At 35.8% G+C, this 23,936-nt stretch overlaps 1 protein-coding gene and 1 pseudogene across 1 annotated transcript in view; both read left to right on the top strand.

Moving 5' to 3' along the window:
- Positions 1 to 23,936, top strand: part of PIK3C2A (phosphatidylinositol-4-phosphate 3-kinase catalytic subunit type 2 alpha) — a 195,882-nt gene that overhangs the window by 156,303 nt on the left and 15,643 nt on the right. Inside the window, exons 23-32 of the mRNA XM_077114133.1 lie at positions 13,233 to 13,369; positions 15,420 to 15,589; positions 16,169 to 16,325; positions 17,023 to 17,132; positions 18,720 to 18,927; positions 21,672 to 21,796; positions 22,905 to 23,022; positions 23,111 to 23,183; positions 23,541 to 23,650; positions 23,738 to 23,863. Coding sequence (XP_076970248.1) covers positions 13,233 to 13,369; positions 15,420 to 15,589; positions 16,169 to 16,325; positions 17,023 to 17,132; positions 18,720 to 18,927; positions 21,672 to 21,796; positions 22,905 to 23,022; positions 23,111 to 23,183; positions 23,541 to 23,650; positions 23,738 to 23,863 — 1,334 coding nt within the window. The remainder of the gene's footprint in view (positions 1 to 13,232; positions 13,370 to 15,419; positions 15,590 to 16,168; positions 16,326 to 17,022; positions 17,133 to 18,719; positions 18,928 to 21,671; positions 21,797 to 22,904; positions 23,023 to 23,110; positions 23,184 to 23,540; positions 23,651 to 23,737; positions 23,864 to 23,936) is intronic.
- On the top strand, positions 5,225 to 9,351 carry LOC143644734 (serine/threonine-protein kinase RIO3 pseudogene; annotated as a pseudogene).

Below are 23,936 nucleotides of genomic sequence, written 5' to 3'. Positions count from 1 at the left end.
GATGGCTCAAAAGCACATGAAGAGATGCTCATTTTCTGAGCTGAGACTCAGCATCAAGGGATTGAGAAAACCTTCTCGACCAAAAGGGGGAAGAGCGAAATGAGACAAAATAAAGTGTCAATGGCTGAGAGATTCCAAACAGAGTCGAGAGGTTATCCTGGAGGTTATTCTTACACATTAAATAGATATCACCTTGTTAGTCATGATGTTATGGAGCAGCTGGAGGGAATTGCCTGAAAATGTAGAGCTGTGTTCCAGTAGCCATGTTTCTTGACTATGATTATATAATGATGTAGCTTTCACAATGTGACTGTATGATTGTGAAAACCTTGTGTCTGATGCTCCTTTTATCTACCTTATCAACAAATGAGTAAAACATATGGAATAAAAATAAATAATAGGGGGAACAAATGATAAAATAAACTTAGATTGAAATGTTACTAATCAATGAAAGGGAGGGATAAGGGGTATGGTATGTATGAATTTGTTTCTGTTGTCTTTGTTTTTCTGAATTGATGCAAATGTTCTAAGAAATGATCATGATGAATATACAACTATGTGATATTGTGAATTACTGATTATATATGTAGAGTGGAATGATAATATGTTAAGAATGTGTTTCTTTGTTGTTATATATATATTTTTTAATTTTAAAAAAAGATGCTCATTTTCACTGGCTGTAATGGAAATGCAGATCAAGACTACAAAGAGATAACATACCTATAAGAATGGCTGCTATTAAACAAACAGGAAACTATAAATGTTGGAGAGAATGTGGAGAAACTGGGACACTTACATACAGCTGGTGGGAATGTATAATGGTGCAGCCACTGTGGAAGACTGTTTGGAGGTTGCTTAGGAAATTAAATACTGAGTTGCCCTATGACCCAGCAATAGCACTACTTGGTATATACCCAGAAGAGCTGAAAGCAATGACATAAACAGACATCGGTACACTGATGTTCATAGAGTATTATTCACAATCCCTAAAAGATGGAAACAAACCCAATGCCTATCAGCAGATGAGTGGATCAACGAAATGTGGTATATACATACAATGGAACATTATGCAGCTGTAAGACAAAATGGCATCCTGAAACACATGACAAAGTGGATGAGCCTTGAGGACATAATGCTGAGTGAAATTAGCCAGACAGAAAAGGACAGATACAGTATGATTCCATTTTTATGACCAGCATAAAGGTATAATCAGAGGCTTATAATACAGAATGTAGGGAACTTAGAGATACATAGAAAGTAGAGATGGAACTCCAATGTAACAAAATAAATAGGAGTGAAGGTGATTCTCCATTGGGTCTAGAAATAATACCATATTGAAGATGAACAAGATTGAGAGGGGTTGTATAGACCTACGTGTCCCACTGAATCACACTGGAAATATGAATAAGTTTTCGTAAGAATTACTTTAAAGATATGATTCTTGTATAAAGAGTGTTTAAGTCCAGGGTACAGGGGAAAATGACTAGTGCATGCTATGAGCTATGTTCAAAAGGAAACCATCAGCACTACCACAGCAACAGCAGAGGTAAATAAAGGTAAGAGGGACAACAGTTAAGAGGAGGTTTAGATCTCCTTTTGGTGACGGTGTGTTTATTGGTTTTCTGTCTCTTGGGAACAATAAAATTATCTAAAATTGAGAACGTTGATGGACTGTGGACTTTGGGCCTTCTACATGATACCCAATGAATGCAGGTTGCTGACGGATGCACTGATGGAGAAGTAGATTGATGAATGATGGTATATACTTGTGAATGAAGGTTGTGGTGCTACAAAAAGGAACAATGTCATGAGGCATACAATGATGTGAATTAACATGTGGGACGTTTGGTGAGAAAAAATAAGGCAGAAACAAAAAAACAACAATGGTATGGTACCTTTAGAAAATGCTTATATGAAAACAGAGGCCTAGATTGTAAGTTTTTAGAGCAGACACATTAAGTCTGGAGTGGTGATTATTATTTCTGCATTTTGAGAGGCTGTTTTATATATATAACCTGATATTTAGAGATAAGAACTAAGCCAAACAGGTTGGGGTTAAAGTAATTCAGAACATAGGGGTAAAGAAGACAATGTCTCTATTTTAGAACCACACATACTCTTTGAGACCAATGGAAGGAAGGTTTATTTGATCTGGAACTGAAATTTTCTGTAGCACATTATGTAATTCAACTTATCTGTATAGCTCATTGGAACAACTGAAACACAGTAAGCACAGAATAAGAAGTCCTTTAATCCTGTATAGATTATTGTAATGCCTGAAAACATACTATAATATATTAAGCAGATAATCAGAAAGTATTGGTAAAGTCCCCTGAGGGATGGGAGAAAGAATATGGAGCTGTTAAACCTTGCCATCAGGGAATTCCCTGATACTGTGTCAAACTTTAGGAATCCTAAATCAACAGGCCATGACCTTGATCATGAGGCTTACTCTTGTGAAGCTAATGTAGGTAGCGGAGAGGCTTAGACTACGTATAGACATGCCTAAGAGTTGCTTCTGGAGGACCTCTGTTGCTCAGATGTGACCTCAGTCTCCCTAAGCCCAACTCTGCAAGTGAAATCATTGCCCTCTCCCTACATGGGAGATGACATCCAGGGGTGAAAGTCTCCCTGGCAACGTGGGAGATGACTCCAGACCTGGCACTATGGGATCAACAATTCCATCCTGACCGAAAGGGGGAAAAGAAGTGTAATTAATAAAGTTATCAGTGACAGAGAGACTTCAAATAGAGTCGAGAGGCTACTCTGGAGATTGCTCTAACATAAGCTTCAGGTAGACCTTGCTACCTATCATAACCAGCCAACCCCCAACCAGGACCATTCAGCTAATCCTAAAGAACACCTAGGGCAACATATAAGATTCCACCAGGATTCCAGGCACTAGAGTACCTTTCCAGAAACCTACTATCTCCAGATGGGTCCCTGGTCCAGATAAGTCCTGAAACCTAGTCCATCCTCTCCAGAACATCACATAGTTCCATCTCCCCACCCCATATTAGCAACAAACCCTTCCAATATCAAAAATTTTGAATTGCCTTAGCCCAAACAACCTCGATGAGAGGTATGGAAAGATCAAAGGTGATTAGTGGAATTATACATAGAAGAGAGGAGTTAACAAATGAATATGAATGCTGAATCATTAAATTGATATCTCTTTTAGTCTCCAGTATTTTAGAGCAGCTAGAAGTAAAAACCTAAAATTGTGAAATTGTAAACCATGTCAAATTCTGAAATATGTTCTACAACTAACTGAGGGGCTGTGCTTTGAAATTTATAGCTTTTTTATATATATTGTTATTTTTCACCAAAAAAGGGAAAAAAGCCGATTGTGATGATAAACCATTTAAGCCCTCTAGCTTCCTATATTCTGGAGCAGCTAGAAGAAAAAATCTGAGAGGATCATATGGTAGCCCATGACAATGGGATCTGTCCTATACCCACTTGTTAAAGAATGCTTTGAAAACTATTATTTTTTTATCTCCTTGCTTTGTATATATGTTATACTATACAATTTAAAAAGTTAAAAAAAATGTGCAAAAATCAGTAATGTTTCTGGGCAGACAATGATGGCTCAGTGACAGAATTCTTGCCTGCCCTGCCAGAGACCTAGGTTTGTTTCCCAGAGCCTACCCATGAAAAAAAATCAGTAATGCTTCTATACACCAGCAGTGCCCTCACTGGGAAATCAATTAACGAAAAAAATTCCATTCAGAATAGCAACTAAAAGAATCAAGTACCTAGGAATAAACTTAATTAGGGATGTAAAGGACTTATACACAGAAAACTACATAACATTGCCAAAAAAAATCAAAGAATATCTAAATAGGTGGAAAGACATTCCCTGTTCATGGATAGGAAGGTTAAATATAGTTAAGATGTCCGTTCTACCCAAATTCATCTACAGATTCAACGCAGTACCAATGAAAATTCCAACAGCCTATTTTGAAGATTTGGAAAAGCTAGTTACCAAATTCATATGTAAGGGAAAGAGACCCCAAATAGCTAAAAGCATCCTAAAAAGAAGAATGAAGTGGAAGAATTAACACTTCCTGATTTTAAAACATGTCATAGGGTGGGCCGCTGTGGCTCAGCAGACAGAGTTCTTGCCTGCCATCATGCTGGAAACCCAGGTTTGATTCCCGGTGCCTGCCCATGTAAAAAAAATAAAATAAAATAAACTTGTTATAAAGCCACAGTAGTCAAAACTGCATGTTAAGATAGAAGTATTGACCAGTGGAATCCAAGAGAGTGTAGAAATAGACCACCTAATCTGTGATCAACTGATCTTCAACAAGGCCCCCAAATCCACTAAACTGGAACAAAATAGTCTTTTCAATAAATGGGTATGGAAGAACTGGGTAGCAATAGGTAAGAGAATGAAAAAAGACCCTTACTTTATACATACAAAAATTAACTCAAAGTGGATCAAATACCTAAATATAAGAACCAGTACCGTAAAGCTCCTAGAAAAAAAATGTAAGGAAACATCTTCAAGACCTAGTAATAGGAGATAGCATCTGTGCTGGTTTGAAAGGATATATGTACCCTAGAAAAGCCATGTTTTAATCCTAATCCAATTTTGTAAAAGCAGCCAATTCTTCTAATCCCTATTCAGTATTGTATGTTTGAAACTGTAATCAGATCATTTCCCTGGAGATGTGATTTAATCAACAGTGGTTCTTAAAATGGATTAGGTGGAGGTGTGTCTCCACCCAGTTGGGTGGGTCTTGATTAGTTTCTGAAGTCCTATAAAAGAGGAAACATTTTGGAGAGTGAGAGCAATTCAAAGAGAGCAGAGCAGAACGACATAGCCACAAGAAACAGAGTCCCACCAGCGACCTTTGGAGATGAGGAAGGAAAATGCTTCCTTGGGAGCTTCATGAAACAGGAAGCCAGGAGAAGAAGCTCGCAGATGATGCTGTGTTTGCCATGTGCCCTTTCAGACGAGAGAGGAACCCTGACCATGTTCACCAGGTGCCTTTTCAGATGAGAGAGAAACTCTGACTGTGTTCACCATATGCCCTTCACTTGAGAAAGAAACCCTGAACTTCATTGGTCTTCCTGAACAAAGGTATCTGTCCCTGGATGCCTTAGATTGGACATTTCTATAGATTTGCTTTAATTGAGACATTTTCTCGGCCTTAGAACTGTAAACTACCAACTTATTAAATTCCCCCCTTTAAAAGCCATTCTGGCCGGATGCCGCGGCTCGCGCCGCCATCTGTCATCTCAGCTCCGGCACCAGCAGCCCCTCGCCCCTGCCCCGCCGCCTGTCTCCTCCTCGGCCGACTCTGCTTCCCGCCCTGCCACCTCTGTGCCCGGTTCTTGTCGCTGGCTTCTTCCCCCCATGGATCTGGTCGGAGTGGCATCCCCTGAGCCCGGGCCCACAGCGGCTTGGGGACCCAGCAAGTGTCCATGGGCTATCCCTCAAAATACAATATCTTGTTCCTTGGCTGATGTAATGAGTGAACAGTTGGCTAAAGAATTGCAGTTAGAAGAAGAAGCTGCTGCTTTTCTTGAAGTTGCTGTTGCTGAAGGACCATTTATTACTGGAGAAAACATTGACACTTCCAGTGACCTAATGCTGGCTCAGATGCTACAGATGGAATTTGACAGAGAATATGATGCACAGCTTAGGTGTGAAGAAAAAAAATTCGATGGAGATAGCAAAGTTTCCATTTCCTTTGAAAATTATCGAAAAGTGCATCCTTATGAAGACAGTGATAGCTCTGAAGATGAGGTTGACTGGCAGAATACTCATGACAATCCCTACATACCAGCAAAACCAGTTCCTACTCCGAAAAAGGGTTTTATTGGAAAAGGAAAAGACATCACCACCAAACATGATGAAGTAGTATGTGGGAGAAAGAATACAGCAAGAATGGAAAATTTTGCACCTGGGTTTCAGGTAGGAGATGGAATTGGAATGGATTTAAAACTATCAAAATATGTTTTCAATGCTTTAAAACAACATGCCTATTCAGAAGAACGTCGAAGTACCCGCCTCCATGAGAAAAAGGAGCATTCAACTGCTGAAAAAGCAGTTGATCCTAAGACCCGTTTACTTATGTATAAAATGATCAACTCTGGAATGTTGGAGACAATCACTGGCTGTATTAGTACAGGAAAGGAATCTGTTGTCTTTCATGCATATGGCGGAAGCATGGAAGATACAAAGGAAGATAGTAAAGTTATACCTACAGAATGTGCCATCAAGGTGTTTAAAACCACTCTTAATGAGTTTAAGAATCGTGACAAGTATATTAAAGATGATTTCAGGTTTAAAGATCGCTTCAGCAAATTAAATCCACGTAAGATCATCCGCATGTGGGCAGAAAAAGAAATGCACAATCTCACAAGAATGCAGAGAGCTGGAATTCCATGCCCAACAGTTGTAATGCTCAAGAAACACATTTTAGTTATGTCTTTTATTGGCCATGATCAAGTTCCAGCTCCTAAATTAAAAGAAGTAAAACTCAGTAGTGAAGAAATGAAAGAAGCCTACTATCAAACTCTTCATATGATGCAGCAGTTATATAATGAATGTACCCTTGTACATGCTGACCTCAGTGAGTATAACATGCTGTGGCATGCTGGAAAGGTGTGGTTGATTGATGTCAGTCAGTCTGTAGAACCAACCCATCCCCATGGCCTGGAGTTCTTATTCCGAGACTGTAGGAATGTCTCACAGTTTTTCCAGAAAGGAGGAGTAAAGGAAGCCCTTGGTGAAAGAGAACTCTTCAATGCTGTTTCAGGCTTAAACATCTCAGCAGATAATGAAGTTGATTTCTTAGCTGAAATAGAAGCTTTGGAGAAAATGAATGAAGATCATGTTCAGAAGAATGGAAGAAAGGCTGCTTCATTTTTGAAAGATGATGGAGGTCCGCCAGTACTGTATGATGAATAACACCAGCCCCCACTGCCTTTAAATGTTAACACAATGGAGATTGCCAACTGCCAATTGCAAATGAAGTTATGGGTGACTTGAAATACCAAAAAAAAGGAAACATGAGGACTGTACAGTGGTGCTTCTGTGTTTTTTTTTCTTGAAACCCATGTGCCAGATGTGTGGAATTTTTAGCTCAGCATCGAGAAAATAGAATGTTACTACCTCTCATCTTAATGAACAGAATAATATAATTCTTTAATAGCTAAAGGTTATCTAGCTAAAATAGACCTGATTTTACATGATTTATGGAATAAAGTGTTTTGATGAGAATTTTTAAAACTTGGGTAACATTTTCAAAAGTGGAAAGAAGGGACAGAGGTGTTTATGAGAGAGGGTTTTTATTATAAATTATATGCTTATTTCACCTCCCTGTGAAATACATCTTTCCTCCGATATTTTGTTGGCCTAAAGTTAGCCCTTCTGAATTCTTTTTCCAGACAAAAATTTCTTCTCTTTAAGTGGGTATTATAAATGGAAATTTGATTTCAGAAAAGCAGGCAGAAATAGAACTAAGCAATGTTGTATTGGGACATCGTGAAAATGAACTGAATTCTGCTTTTTTCATACTTAAATCCAAGAAAGCCTTCATGGGCTTGTGAAAGATAAATATGTAAGAAATTCTTAACTAGCCAAATTTTTTTTTATTTAACGTTCAACTTTTCTACATTATGTAAAATGGTTAGGATATAAATCATGATGTAGTTGCTCTACATTTATAATGAAAATGTAACTTTTCTGGAAGCACGGAATTTAAGACTTAATCATGTTTGATAAATCTTTGTGAAAAATCAAAGAAACAAAGTTCAGTTTACTTTTCACCAGACTATATATTTATTGATTTTTGAGAGAAATATGGCAAGCTAATAAAAAATATTAAATAAAAAATGAGGAAAAGTTTATATAAAGCAACTTGGGCATCAAATTAACCAACTAATTTGAATTATCTGACCTCATTTTTTATAATTTCAGTACTGGCTGGACTCTACTTCTAAGAAAAAAGCAAGTACTTTACTTTTCCCACTAGCTTTATTAGGACTGAAGCCCATTGACCACAATTTCATGGCTCTTCCTATTACTGAAATCAGATTGGAACCACTAAAACCAAAACTTGATGTCTGATAATGGGAAGTAAAAACCTGAACATCACTTAGATTTGAAATCTTCTTCTGTAACATTATTTTAAAATGCCAAATATGTTCTTCCTAGAGAAATATTTATTTTTGTGTTGTAAGATTTTAACTTCATTTCACAGAAGTGTAATTTGGGGTAGATATTCATTACATTTCTGAAATGTTTACTATTCTGAAACAAAGATTAGATGATGGGTGATTATTGGCAGAGAAATTTCAAACTATCTAATTTTAAAACCATTAACTATTTAAAATTTTGTTTTGTTTTCTAACATACTCTGTTTGACAGAGCAGCAAGTCCTTGCTGCGCAGCATTCTTGGAGTGTGCTATGAACATGCTTTTTAAGTAATTAAAAATTAAGAGATCATTTTAGAAAAAGAAAAAAAAAAGCCATTCTGTTTCTGGTATATTGCGTTCTGGCAGCTAACGAACTAGAACAGCATCGTAAACTTTACACCCAAAACAAATCAACAACAACAAAAAAATGGGAACACCTCACAATCAAATGCTTTTATGCCTGAAAAGACTTTGCCAAAAAAGGTGAAGTGGCAGCCAACTCAATGGGAGAAAATATTTGGAAATCACACATCAGATAAAGGTTTGATATCCTGTATACATAAGGAAATCATACAATTCAACAACAAAAGAACCAACAACCCAATTGTAAAATGGGCTAATGATATAAATGGCATTTTTCTGAAGAGCAAATATAGATGGCTCAAAAGCACATGAAGAGATGCTTATTTTCATTAGTTATAAATGCAGATCAAGACTACAATGAGATACCACCGTACACCTTTAAGAATAGCCACTATTAAACAAACAGGAAACTACAAATGTTGGGGAGGATTGGAGAAATTGGGACATTTATGCATTGCTGGTGGGAACATATAGTGGTCCAGCCACTGTGGAAGCCATTCTGGCATTTCCTCAGAAAACTAAATATCAAGTCACCCTATGACCCGGCAATACCACTAACTTGGTGTATACCCATAAGAGCTGAAAGCAGTGACACAAACAGACATTTGTACACCGATGTTCATATAAACATTATTCACAATCACTGAAAGATGGAAACAATCCAAATGCCATCATCAGACAAGTAGATTAACAAAATGTGGTATATACATGGAATGTTAATCATCAGTAAGACGAAATGACGTCATAAAGCACATGAGAAGATAGGTAAGCCTTGAGTACATAATGCTGAGTGAAATAAGCCAGACACAAGGATAGATACTGTGTGATTCTGCTTTTATAACCATGGTAAAGGTAAAATGAGAGGTTTATAATAAAGAATATAGCGGACTTAGAGATACATAGAAGCTAGAGATGGGTGAATGGTTAGCTAATGAGGTGGAACCCAAATGTAAGGGAATAGATATTAGTGAAGACAGTTCACTAGTGGGTCCATAAGTAATATTACCATATTGAAGGTGAATATGATCGAAAGGGGTTGTATAGATCCATGTGTCCTATCTATTGGCACTACAGATATAAAGAAGTTCTTGCATGAAGTACAGCAAAGGTATGAATCTTGTACAAAGAGTGTATAATTTCCGGTATGGGGAAAACTGCTCCTGCATGCTGTGGGCTGTGTTCAACAGGAAAACATCAACAGCATCACAGTAATACCGTGTAAATAATGAGGAGAGGGACAAGAGTTAAGGGGAAGTTTGGATTTTCTGTTTGGTGAGGACATGTATCTTTCTCTTGGGAACAGCAAAATTATGTAAAATTGAGAATGTTAATGGACTGTTGGCTTTGGACATTATACATGATGCCTAATGAATACAGGTGACTGAAGGATGCACTGACTTAAAAGTAGATTGATGAATGATGGTGCATACATACAATCAAATATTGTGCTGCTACAAAAAAGGAACCAAGTAGTGAGGTATGCAGCATTGTGAATGAACCTGTTGGTCATTTAGTGAGGTAAAATAAGCCAGAAAGAAAAGAGCAAATATTGTCCAGTTATGTTTAGAAAATACTTAGGAAAACTTGGGCATAAATTGTAAATTTTTATAGCAGTCACATTTAGACCAGAGTGATATTTGTTATTTCTGGATTTTGAGAGACTGTTTTATATATGTATAACCTGGTATTTATAGATAAGAATGAAGCCCTTCCGTTTGGAATTAAGGTAATTCAGAATACAGGACGTAAGGAAGACATCATCTGTATTTTAGAACTTCATGTACTCTTTGAGACCAAAGGAAGAGATGTTTATTTTGCCCTAAATTTTCTGTAGCATATAATCTAATTCAGCCTGTCTGGATAGATCATTTAAACAATCCAGACACAGGGAACCCAGAATAAGAATGAGGGCCTTTAATCCTCTATAGCTTAATGTAATGCCTGGATACATCACAGTATATTACACAGATAATCAAAAATATGGGCAAAGTCCCTTGAGGTATGGAAGAAAAAATATGAAACTATTAAACTTTACCTCCAGGGAAACCCCTGATATGGTGTCAAACATTAGGGACACCCAAATCAATAGGGCAAGCCCTTGATCTTGAGGCTTGCTCTTGTGAAGATTATGTATGTAGTCGAGAAGCTTACCCTACCTGTCGGTATGCCTAAGAGTTATTTCTGGAGGACCTGTTTGGTTGTTCAAATGTAGCCTCTTTCTCTCTAATCCCGACTCTGCAGGTGAAGTCATTGCCCTCCCACTTATGTGGGAAATGACTTCCAGTGATGAGCCTGGTCCTGGCACTGCAGGATAAACAATGCCTTCCTGACCAAAAGAGGGAAAAGAAGTGTAATAAATAAGGTATCAGTGACTGAGAGATTTCAAATAGAGTACAGAGGCTACTCTGGACGTCAGTCTTACGTAAGCTTCAGTCAGACTTGCTACCTATCATAGCTTGCAAAACCCCAATCAAAACCATTCCTGCTAATTCTTAAGAACACCTAGGGCATTATATAAGATTCTACAAAGGTTCCATGCACTAGTGTAACTTTCCAGAAACCTAAAACCTCCAAATGGGTCCCGAGACCACATAAGTCCTGAAATGCAGAGAGGCCAGCCTCTCCAGAACATCAAATAGTTCCATCCCCCCATCCCATATTATTGACAGCCCCTTCCAACATGAAAAAGTTAGAAAGGGCATAGCCCAAATACCCCTGCACAGTAGGAGAAAGATCAAAGTTAATGATGGAGTTATACAGAGAAAGTAGGGTTTAACAAATGAGTGTGATTGCTGAATCATTATATTGATATTTCTTTTAATTTCCAGTATCTAGGAGCAACTAGTAGTAAAAACCTAAAAATGTGGAATTGTAACCCATACCAATCTCTGAAATCTGTTCTACAGCTGAGTTGCAATGTGCTTTGAACTGTATTGCTTTTTTGTATATATGTTATTTTTCACACAAGTCAATTGTGATGATAAATGCACAGCTATATGACGATATTGTGAACCATTGAGTATCCACATACCATGTAAATGTACACTTTGGATGATTACATGGTATGTGGATATATTAATGGTAGGTGGATATACACTTTGGATGATTATGTGGTATGTGGAAATATATCAATAAAAAATTAAAAAAAAAAAAACCCATAGAATCCAGTGACCCAAATAAATACATTCTAATAATAAGAAAAAAAAAGTATTTGCAAAGTCCCCTTAAGGGACTAGGAAGTAAGAAAGAAACATTCAACTTCCCCATCTGGGGAATTCCTGATATTCTCGCAAGCAGTGGGGACAACCAGTCCAATAGGGTGAGCCCTTCATCTTGGGTTTTGGCCTTATGAAACTTATTCCCCTGCAAAGGAAAAACTAAGCCTACTGATAATTACGTTTGAGAGTCACCCTTAAGAGAACCTCTTTTGTTGTTTAGATGTGGCCTCTCACTCTAAGCCAACTTGTCAGGTGAGCTCCCTGCCTTCCTGCCTACATGGGACATGACTTTCAGGGATATAAATTTCCATGGCAGCATAGGTCCTGACTCCTGGGGGGGATGAGCTGGGACCCAGCATCGTGGTAATGAGAAAGCCTTCTTGACCAAAAGGGGGAAGAGAGAAATGAGACAAAGTAAAGTCTCAGTAGCTGAGAGATTTCAGAGTCGAGATGTTTCCTGGAGGTTATTCTTATGTATTGTATGGGTATCCCTTTTTTGTTTATGGTATATTGAAATGGCTAGAGGCAAGTTCCTGGAACTGTTGAATTGTATTCCAGTAGAATTTGTTCTTGAAGATTTTATAACTGTATAGCTTTTATGATGTGACTGTATTATTTGTGAAAATGGTGTCTGATGCTCCCATTATCTAGGGACAAATAAATAAGGGGTAAGGGGTGTGCAATGTATGGTTTTTTTTTTTTCTGTTGTCTGTTTCTTTTTCTGGAGTGATGCAAATGTTCTGAAAATTATCATGATAATGAATTCATAACTATGTGAGTATATTGAGAGCCATTGATTGTATACTTTGGATGAACTGTAAGGTGTTTGAAGATATCTCAACAAAAATGTTTAAAAAAAAAAGGGCATTGCCAATCCCACGATGCAGGAGCAGGGTTTTCCCTTGGAGTCATGTTCCACTTTACCAGGGATCTTTGCACTTCTGGGAGTTATGGCCCACATAGTGGGGAGGGTAGTGAGATTATTTGCAGAGTTGGGCTTAGAGGGAGAGAGGCCACATCTGAGCAACAAAAGATGTTCTGTGGAAATGACTCTTAGGCATAATTACAGGTAGGCTTAGCTTTTTTGTTACAGTAATAAGTTTCATAAGAGCAAGCTCAAGATTGAGAGCTTGGCCTATTAACTTGGGAGTCTCTAATGTTCAAGAGAATATTGGGAATTCCCCAGTGGGGAAATTTAATATTTCCATATTTTATTCTCCAGTCTGTAAAGGAACTTTGCAAATACTTTTTTATTATTTGCCCAATATAGTCTGGAATGTATCAGGGTACAGTGTTAAGCTATACAGAATTACAAGATCTCATTCCCTATTCTAGGTTCCATGTGTTTAGGTTGTTTAAATGAACTGGCCAGATTCATTAAGTTAAATTGTGTGCTAGCTTGTATTTTATGTCAATTATTAAAAGTTCAAAAATTTTTCAAAGGCTAACATTTGGGGTGCGTTTTTACATAGCTTAATATTTTGTTGTTAAAGGTATGGTGGAGCTAGTTCCTGCTTCAGATACGCTCAGGAAAATCCAAGTGGAATATGGTGTGACGGGATCCTTTAAAGATAAACCACTTGCAGAGTGGCTGAGAAAATATAATCCCTCTGAAGAAGAATATGAAAAGGTGATTAGCATATCTCCTTATTCTAAATAACTTTTTCAAAGGTGTATTATATATGTTTAAAATGCTTTTATTTTCCAGTTCTGGTGACTAAATAGCCATTTAGTCTAAGTCAGAAAAATAGAGTTTCTTTTCTTTCCATGTAGAGAAGAGTATAAAAGATGGTGCCTTTAATGGCACTATTCTGAATGAAATCAAACTAAATTACCCAAAAAACATGCCAAACATGTATTTAAAGGCCAGCAAAGCAGAGGTATTTTTATAATCCAGAATGTTATATTTCACAAAGATCTTGGAAGAAATTCTAGAAATGAGTTAGTGCTATAGCATCATATGGTTTAAGGACTATGGGCCAGACTATCTGGGCTTGAATTCATGTTCCATGTCACGCACCTGCTCCAATGCCTTGGGTGAATTATTTATCCTCTTTGTGCCTCAGTGACCTCTGTGGTGAACTTTTATAATATAGATGATGGCTTAAAAATTTTATAGTAGTATCATAAAATTATGAGAATTAAATGAGTTAATATATGTAAGCTGCTGGCATGGATTAAATGGTATACTTGATAGCTGGTCTTTTCCTTCTAATTACTAGAAGCTTTTTTTTTTTTTTGGCTTAGTATTTATTTGAAATATATTTGAGGAAAGGCAATGTCTTAGGACTTAACAAAACTAAGTTGGCCTAAGAGAGACTCATGAACACTTCGAATGGTGATACAAGAAGACCTCAGTTTTAATATCATTAAGGTGCCTTATTTATGTAAAGTCATTAATGTATCACCTTTACATACAGGTGCCATCTGTTAACCTAGAAAAGTAACGTATAGTAATTTTGTCCTTTGTGAGCCTTTTAAACTATTAGGACCACTCTCTTGTTTTACATCTTGTGATTTGGGAAAGCCCCTACAGCAGAAGCCTGTACTCATATATAGTAATGTTGGCTGTTTTGTGACTCCAGATAAGTTGACACAAAATAATTGTAAAGTAGCATTCTTAAGGCACTTTTATGCATGTGGCTCTTTTAGTGCTTTACTAAATGAGAGGGGAGAATACAGTGGAGTCAAATTGCCTGCCACTTACCAGTTATGTGATCTTGGGCAAATACCCCTCTTATGCTTCTGTTTCCTTATCTGTAAAATGGTAGTAATAATAGTACCTATGTCATTGGTTTGCTGTGAAATTTTAAGTGAATTGCATATATATACATAAATACATACACACATACATATATATACGTGTGTGTGTGTATGTGTGTATATGGAAAAATAGAGAAAGTAGTATCAGGTTTGTCATAAGTATTGTATGAACATTTTTTATCATCATTATCATCATTAATGATCATGGGATTATGCAGTAAAATTGGTAGAGCCTGTGACCGTTCTGCTTACAAATTTTTATCTAAACTATGTATATAGTTTAGATAAAAATACTCATTTTATGCTTCTTGTAAATTGGTGTAAGATTTTTTTTTCTGCTGTAAGATATTACTTGGTAATTTCAGTAATTCTCAGGAAGACAGGACCAAAGTGAAAGGAGGTCTTTAGCTTTGAAAAACTCACAGATGACACATAGGGAGTAACAAAATGGAAAATAAAACACACTATTCTATTATTAAGCATTTTAAGATATAAGCTGACTTTCTTTATATGTCCTTTTTATAAAGAAAGAAAAAAGAAAAGATATTCTTCCGTACAGGTTAATCTTTGTCCCACTGTTACCAAGTATACTAAGTATCATGCCTGTGAGGAGCAGAGTTCCTACCCAAACACGATGTTTGAAAGCTGTTCAAAAGCAGCACATATCCTAACTAGGGACTGAAGGGATACCTGCCTATTAAAAAACAGATGCTAAAGAGATGGTGGAGTAACTGTCTTTAGAAGGGGATTTTTGCTTTTGAAATATGAAAGTGCTGATTTTTATTACCATTACCCAGTTTATATGCTTCCTGAGAAAGTAGATTGCAGTCATATTTTTGAAGAGCAATGAATTCCTTTAATTTTCTTTGTAATTCTGCCTATTTTTATAAAAATTTAATTTGGTATATTTATTATAGGCATCTGAGAATTTTATCTATTCGTGTGCCGGATGCTGTGTAGCTACCTATGTTTTAGGCATCTGTGATCGACACAACGACAATATAATGCTCCGCAGCACTGGACACATGTTTCACATTGACTTTGGAAAGTTTTTGGGCCATGCGCAGATGTTTGGTAGCTTCAAAAGGTATTGATATTGTTATTACTGCTGTAGCTAATGCAAAGAGTGGGGCTTCCTATTTTACAAATTAGTGCCTCATAATCTTGGTTTTTTTCTTAATATACTTACCTTGTGACTCCCTTTGGGGAAAACTGGGGAGAAAAAGGCTCTAAAAGATTATAAGAATGAGTGTAGGTGTGTGTATATATAAGCTCTGTTGAAATTAATATGAATCAAGAGTACATTTTATTTTATCTATGTGGAATGTTCTCACATTGTATAATGGCAATGAGTACATAATTTTTCTCTGTGTGTAAATACTGTTAGATCTTTATTTGGGTGTGTAGATTTTTAAATACTAACTTTAAGAAAATTTCAATATAACGCCATCTAAATATTAAGATTATTCTATGATAGCTTTACTGAAAAAAGGAATTTTAAGAATTATGCAAATTTAAAATTGCATAATATTGTTTCTCAGTTGGAAATTGCTATGGTTCAGATAGCTTAGCTTATTAACTATGTTATTAATAATAACCAAATTGCGATAGTATTATTTGAATATTTTTCTATGAATAATTCTCTGTGTACCTTCTTTTTAAACAGGGATCGAGCTCCTTTTGTGCTAACCTCAGATATGGCTTATGTCATCAATGGGGGTGAAAAGCCCACCATTCGTTTCCAATTGTTCGTGGACCTCTGCTGTCAGGCCTACAACCTAATAAGAAAGCAGACAAACCTCTTTCTTAACCTCCTTTCACTGGTAACTTTATTCTTTACAAGCATTTAATTAATTTTATATTTCAATGTCTAAAAAAAAGAATATTTTTTTATTTTGGATTAAAATTTATTGTGGTCACAAATTTCAGATATATTGTTAGTGAAGTATTTTAAAATTACTGCGGTGTGAAGGAAGTCAGATGTGAGTGCCTACTATATGGCTCCATGTATGTAAAGTACTGAAAACTAGTAGGTGGAGTGTTTACCCTTGGGGTGATGAGTAGTAACTGAAAGGGAGCCTGAAGAGACATCTGGGATACTGGTAAATGTTTGTGTCTTAATCTATGGATGTTCAGACTATGAAAAGTCATTGAGTTTATGGTTTCTGTACTCTTTTAGATTTATGTTCTACTCAAGTTCAAAGCAAAAAAAACAAACACTATTGCCATAATTGTGACTGAAATTGATGTGATAGTTAAAATAGAGGACTAGACAAAAGTAGGTCTTAATTTTACGACTTTTAGTCCATAAACTGGCTTTGTGACTTCCAACAAGTCACTTGATTTCCTTGGCCTCAGTTTTGTTGTGTATAAGAGAATCACTTAGGTCTCCCAAACACTGACAGACTCCTCATAACTATGCTTTTTGTTGCTTTAGTTCTGATAACTTTTCCAGCTTCTGGAGATGGGTGAGTAACTGAGTTTTTAAAGATTTAGCTCAAAACTTATTTTCTTCTATAGATGATCCCTTCAGGGTTACCAGAACTTACAAGTATTCAAGACTTAAAGTACGTTAGAGATGCACTTCAACCCCAAACCACAGATGCAGAAGCTACAATTTTCTTTACCAGGTAAGGCATATTTAAGTTCATTGGAAAAAGCACATACAGTTTGGCTTTGATTTGTTTTACCTTAGTTTAAACAAATGCTACATATTGAAATTCTCATTTTGCGATTCACAATATGAGCAAACAGTAGGTTATCAAAAGTTTTTTTGATTTATTTACTGAATAAATGGAAAGGATTTACAATGGCATTTTAAAAATACACTTATTTCTCTCAAAATATGATCTAAAGATATTTTAATATATTTCAATTTTTTAAATTCTATTTATGAACTATTTTGAGAAATATGTTTTCTACAGTACAAAATACCTCTTTAGGGTTTCTTTAGAAAGAATATCAATGTTAATTTATTTTTTAGGATTCTGTCATAACGATTTTTATAGATACCTTAAGTGCTTAAAACAGCAAACTATGGGACACTATTGTAGTAAACTGTTATGTGATGTACTTGAGAAATGCATTTATCATTATTGCTTTAAAAACAAATCTTCCTGGCAATTAAGTTCTACAGGTCTGGTGACCAGGTTGGGCACTGATTAGTTCTGCTACATCGTCATAATATGTAGGAAGGGACACATGAACCTCTGTTCTTTTTGCTCCTTTTTCTCTTGCCTCCTTCCTTTTAGTGTAGAAGAGGTATAAAACTTCACTGTATTTCCCTGGTCTGAAGAGTCTGGGCTGAACTGAATTGAAAAGAAACTGACTTTTGAAGGAAGCTGACTTTGGTATAGCCTTCTAAACTAATCCTGATAATTTAAATACTGATGGGTTTCCTTGGTTGGTTTGTTTTTTAAAGAGATGTGTTGGCTTTTCTGGTTAGAACTACAGAACAGGCAAAAATCTGAGGTTTTCTTGCTTCTGTTTTTGAATCTCTTCCTTCTTTTTTGGCTTGACTTAAATCCTGTTTATGAAATTTATTTCCTTTGCCTAAAGTGTTCTATCCAGACCTGCCTTCCAAATGTACTCTTACCAAATTCCCCATCTTGACAGAACTTTTCCTGAACGATATGATTACCTGAAGAAGGAATCTGACACCAGATTCTACTAATCTAGTATTAACAGAAAGGATTTTAAATTTTATTACTTGGGATGCTTCCTGCCATACCTGTTTGATTGTTACATTCTTCCATTATTACCAGGAAATAACATAATCAAATCATCTTTTTAGCATTCTGTCAATCATCTTCTATCCTTAATCTTCTATCCTTAATAAGTAGCTCTTTAATTAGTGTTGTTAGACCTCATAGGGCTCAAGAAAACAGTGTCATTTCTTAGAGACAGTGCAATGGAGCGGAGAGTTTCTTGTACTAATTTTTTTTGTTGGTGTGAGATGTATTTTAACAAGTCCTTGACCTGTAGAACGAAGGGATTCTGGATTCTGTGGAAAAGTGATACTCTGCTTAATATTTTGAAAAGCGCAAATGTGTATTTTTGTTTGTTTGAAAAAATTAGCATGTGTTTCAATGAATATTCACTGTTAACAAGTTCTTCGATTATTTTTTGAAAGGAGCAAAAGTGTGTTTTTGTTTTAAAAAATTAGCATGTGTTTCCATGAATATGTACAGTTAACAAGTTCTTTGGTTATTTTGTAGGCTGATTGAATCAAGTTTAGGTAGCATCGCCACAAAGTTTAACTTCTTCATTCACAACCTTGCTCAGCTGCGTTTTTCTGGTCTTCCTTCTACTGATGAGCCCATCCTGTCATTTTCACCTAAAACATACTCCTTCAGACAAGATGGTCGAATCAAGGAAGTCTCTGTTTTCACATATCATAAGAAATATAACCCAGATAAACATTACGTAAGTTTGGTTTCAATATTTGTAAACATTCATGTATGCATAATTGTCAACTTTCCTTCTTCCTTTATTGACTCGGCTAGAATTGCATGCATTTTTTTTTTAATTGACAAATCTTCACACACATACAGTCCATACATAGTATGCATCAGTGGCTTACAATATCATCACAGAGTTGTGTAGTCATCACTGTGATCATTTTTTAGAACATTTGCATCACTCCAGAAAAAGAAATAAAAAGAGAAAACACTCATACATACCATACCCTTTTCCCCTCCCTCTCATTGACCACTAATATTTCCATCTACCCAATTTATTTTATCCCCGTCTCTCCTATTATTTATTTATTTGTTATCCAGATTTTTTTTTTTACTCATCAGTCCATATCCTGGATAAAAGGTGCATCAGACACACAGTCACAGTGTAAAAGTTATATCTTTATACAGTCATCTTCAAGAAACAAGGCTACTGGAACACAGCTGAGTAGTTTCAGATACTTCTCTCTAGCCACTCCAATATACCACAAACTAAAAAGGGATAACCATGTAATACATAAGAATAACCTCCATGTTCTAGTTTGCTAGCTGCTGGAATGTGATGTACCAGAAACAGAATGGCTTTTAAAAGGGGAAAGTTTATTAAGTTGCAAGTTTATAGTTCTAAGGCCATGAAAATGTCCCAATTAAAGTCTGTAAAAGCTTTAAAAGTCTGTAAAAATGTACAAATTAAGGCACTGAGATGATGTTACCTTCACGCAAGAAAGGCTGATGAAGTTCAAAGTTTCTCTCTCAACTGGAAAGGCACATGGTGAACATGGCATCCTCTAGCTTTCTCTCCAGGCTTATTGTTTCAGGGAACATGGGGACATGTTCCTTCTACATCTCTAAAGGTCTCTAGTGGCATAGGCTCTGGTTCTCATCATTTTTGTAGCTCTCCAAAATGTTTCCTCTTTTAAGGGATTCCAGTCAAGGCCCACCTGGAATGGGTGGAGTTGCATCTCCCTCTAATCAAAAGTTAATACCCACAATCAGGTGAGACACATCTCCAAGGGAACAATCAAAAAGCTCCCAGCCAGGTTGGTGTGATGGTGGCTCAGTGGCAGAATTCTTGCCTGCCATGCCAGAGACTCAGGTTTGAGTCCCAGTGTCTACCCATGTGAAAGAAAAAAAAAAAGCTCCTACCCAGCACTATTGAATGAAGAATTAAAGGACATGGGGTCCACCATAACTTTAAACCGGCACACTCCAGGATAACCTCTTGACTGTTTGAAATCTCTCAGCCACTGAAACTTTATTGTGTCTCATTTCTTTCTTCCCTCTTTTGATCACAATCCCATGATACCGGGTTCCAGCCAATTGTGGGAGTTCTGTCTTATGTTGCCAGAGAGATTTATACCTGGAAGTCATGTCGCATGTAGGGGGGAGGGCAGTGAGTTCACCTGCCAATTTGGATTAGAGAGAGAGGCCACATCTGAATAACAAAGGATGTCCTATAGGGGTTACTTTTAGGCATAATTTTAAGTAGGCTCAGCCTGTTCTTTGCAGGAATAAGTTTCATAGGGTTGAACCCCAAGATTGAGGGCTCAGCCTGTTGATTTGGTTGTCCCCACTGCTTGTGAGAATATCAGAATTCTCCGTATGGGGAAGTTAAATATTTCCTCCTTTCTCCCCAGTCCCCTGAGGAGACTTTGCAAATTCTTCTTTAGTCACTGCCTAAATTACAAAAAATAATAATAATAATAACTCAAAATGGATCAAAGACCTAAGCAAGCATTTTTTCAGTTCATGCTTATTTCTTCCATGGATGGTCCAAAAATAAATAAATGTGTTTGGGGAATCCCTAATATTTTTCTAGCACTTATTTCTTGGTAAATTTGCTTGAGAACAAAACCACAAGGGTCTAGTGATATTCAGAGACAAGGCTAAAAGGATTGCTATTATTTTGCTTTTCTTTATCTTCAGTTTTTCTAATTTTAAGTAAACCTTGCCCATTGTAACAAATTCAGCCAATACGGAAGTACTTTATAAAGTAAATTGTTTATGAACCCATTCCATTTTCCACTGATAAAGTTTTATATGTATCATAACACATACACAAAATTTGTTTTTGAACAAAACCAGGATCTTGACTGTGCTCCCCCCACAGTACAGCATGTTCATCTTTTATGCTGGTTTCATTTTCATGCTGACATTTTTGTTGGATAATACCTTCCAAAGTTGACCTTTGATTTTTGACAAACTAATCAATTTTAAAAATTCATTTCACTATTATTTTAGCGTTTTCAGTTATTTTATGAGTAGTAAATCTTAGTATTTTTTGTGTTGTTATCATTCATATTGTGCCCAGTTAAGTTTTAGTCTTTTTTTTTGCTTTTGATTTGCAGGACCTCAATCCTTTGTGTTCTCAACTATTTTATTCTAGTCATTTGTCTGTTATCCAGTATTTGTCTTTTAAATCTGCTGAAATTTAAAATTTTTATGTTGTCACATCTATCCTTTTTTTTTTTTTTAATGATTTCTGGGATTTATATCATTCCTAGGTCTTCTCTACCCCACATTCTTAAAATGTAGTTAGATGTGTTATAAATACAATGACATTCATATTTGCTGTTTCCTATTGGTGATATGTGTATATATTATCAGTTTAAAAGCACTTGGACCTCATAGGGTCAGTCTGTAATTTTTGTTTCTGACAGGAAATTTTTTGTTATAAATTTAATGTGAGGATGGGCTGTGATTTCTTTTCAGATTTATGTAGTCCGAATTTTGAGGGAAGGACAATTGGAACCATCATTTATCTTCCGAACATTTGATGAGTTTCAGGAACTTCACAATAAGCTCAGTATTATTTTTCCACTTTGGAAGTTACCAGGGTATGTTCCCCTCCTTGTACATTAATAATCCTTTTTTGTAGGAATGGCTTTTTTATGATCAAACGTAGGTCAAAAACTTTCTGTTAACATTTAGTAAGATATTATGGGCTGTACCTATCTTGTTTTCTAATGCAGTACTAGACATAGACAAAGAGCTGTAAGTTTTGTTGACTGAATAATTAATATGACTAAATGATCAAGATACTAAACTTAAGGTATTTTTCAGATTTATAATTTTAGTTAAAACTTTGAATTTGTTATCTTTACATTAAGCAACACAAGATAAAAACTTGGAATCTTGGTTTAAGATTCTGCAACTAAATCACTGAAGAAATAAGCATTCTGCAGAAATAAGCATTCTATTATGGGCCATACTGAGCCCCTGGGAAAAATAATTAATTGAGTCAAACTTACCATTGAGAACATTAATTGAAATCTTCGTGTTTTAACTAAAACCTTTGGAAAAACCTTCCATTTTAAGGTAGTACAAACAATGGTCAGTAGACTTTGAGTATCTATATTTCCTGTATCAAGTTGCTCATATTCTTGGACTAGGTTTTAAAAGTAAGTAGGAGGCAAAGTGGTTTTAATTTATTTCCCTGAGCAGTCTCATTTTCCCACTGCCACCATATTAAACAGTTTTCAGATTATCCTTTCAGCACCTGACGTAGGCCCTGTGTCATTATTTGTGAGTTTTACTGGTGTCTCCAATAGCTATGGCTGGTTGAATTCTAAGTCTGTTGAAGAACTGATTCAGATAAGAAATGACTTTGAATGGTTAAACTTGAGAAGAAATAAATAGAGAAATGGTCAAATAATTTCCCCATTTCTAATAATAAATATAGAAAATTGGCAACTTGTGTATCTTTTGTACCATGGTTTATAAAAGAATAGAATAGTAGGTCATTGAACTGTTTTACCTCCAATACTTAAAAAAAAAAAGCCTGTATTTTCTTAAAGAAAACATGTAAAAATGACTTTAGTTTTAATTAAGATTCCACTTTGCAATGAAGTATATAAAAAAGTATTTATAAATAAAGGTTCTGTTTAACTCTACAAATATTTGCTGATAAAATAACTTAAACACAACTTTTTTTTTTTCTTGTAGCTTTCCTAATAGGATGGTTCTAGGAAGAACACACATAAAAGATGTAGCAGCCAAAAGGAAAATTGAATTAAACAGTTATTTACAGAGTTTGATGAGTGCTTCATTGGATGTAGCAGAGGTAACCTTTCTAAATGAGAAGTAATAACCTACTGTACCTTTTGTGCTACATAGTATTTAAACTGACTGTTTCTTTCCTTTCATCTTAGTGTGATCTTGTTTATACTTTTTTCCACTCTTTACTTCGTGATGAGAAAGCTGAAGGAATAGCTAGGTGTGCAGGTAAGATTATTTTTTGTCTTTATAGATAATTCATTGCTTCCTTATGATCTGCAAGTCTTTTAACTTCTCAAGAGATGTGATAAATGACAATGAGGTGATTGGCTTTAGTCATAGAGAATTTGAGAATTGGGGAAGAATGAAGGTATTCTTTTTAAGCCATTCTGTTTCTATAATAGATAAATAATATCTTTCCTAATAGAGTGATATTACTAAATAAGTATAAATCACTGACTGCCAAGTTCTTTAGTTTTGTTTTTTGTTCCATATGTGGCAGTCTACAGCAGTAAAGCAAAATTCTTTTAAGTTTGGACCACTACAAGCAACTTAAAATAAGAATGAAATTACTTATATTTTTAGATGCAGGTCCGTTCAGTCCTACTCCAGGCCAAATAGGAGGAGCAGTGAAATTATCTGTGTCTTATCGAAATGGTACTCTTTTCATCATGGTGATGCACATCAAAGATCTTGTGAGTGACTACAAACAGTAATGATTCTAGAGGAAACCTGTATCTTGGTGGGAAACATTTCTGTTAAGGGATTGCTTTTCTTTATAGGTTACTGAAGATGGGACTGACCCGAATCCGTATGTCAAAACCTACCTACTTCCAGATACCCACAAAACATCCAAACGTAAAACCAAAATTTCACGAAAAACCAGGAATCCAACATTCAATGAAATGGTAAGTTAAATTTGTTTCTAAAAATCTCCTAGATTTGTTGTTTGATGATATTTAAATGTTAAAACCTTTTAAA

Source organism: Tamandua tetradactyla, chromosome 8, assembly GCF_023851605.1.
Source record: "Tamandua tetradactyla isolate mTamTet1 chromosome 8, mTamTet1.pri, whole genome shotgun sequence".
Lineage (NCBI taxonomy): Eukaryota > Metazoa > Chordata > Mammalia > Pilosa > Myrmecophagidae > Tamandua > Tamandua tetradactyla.
This window is presented reverse-complemented; position numbering and strand designations above follow the sequence as displayed.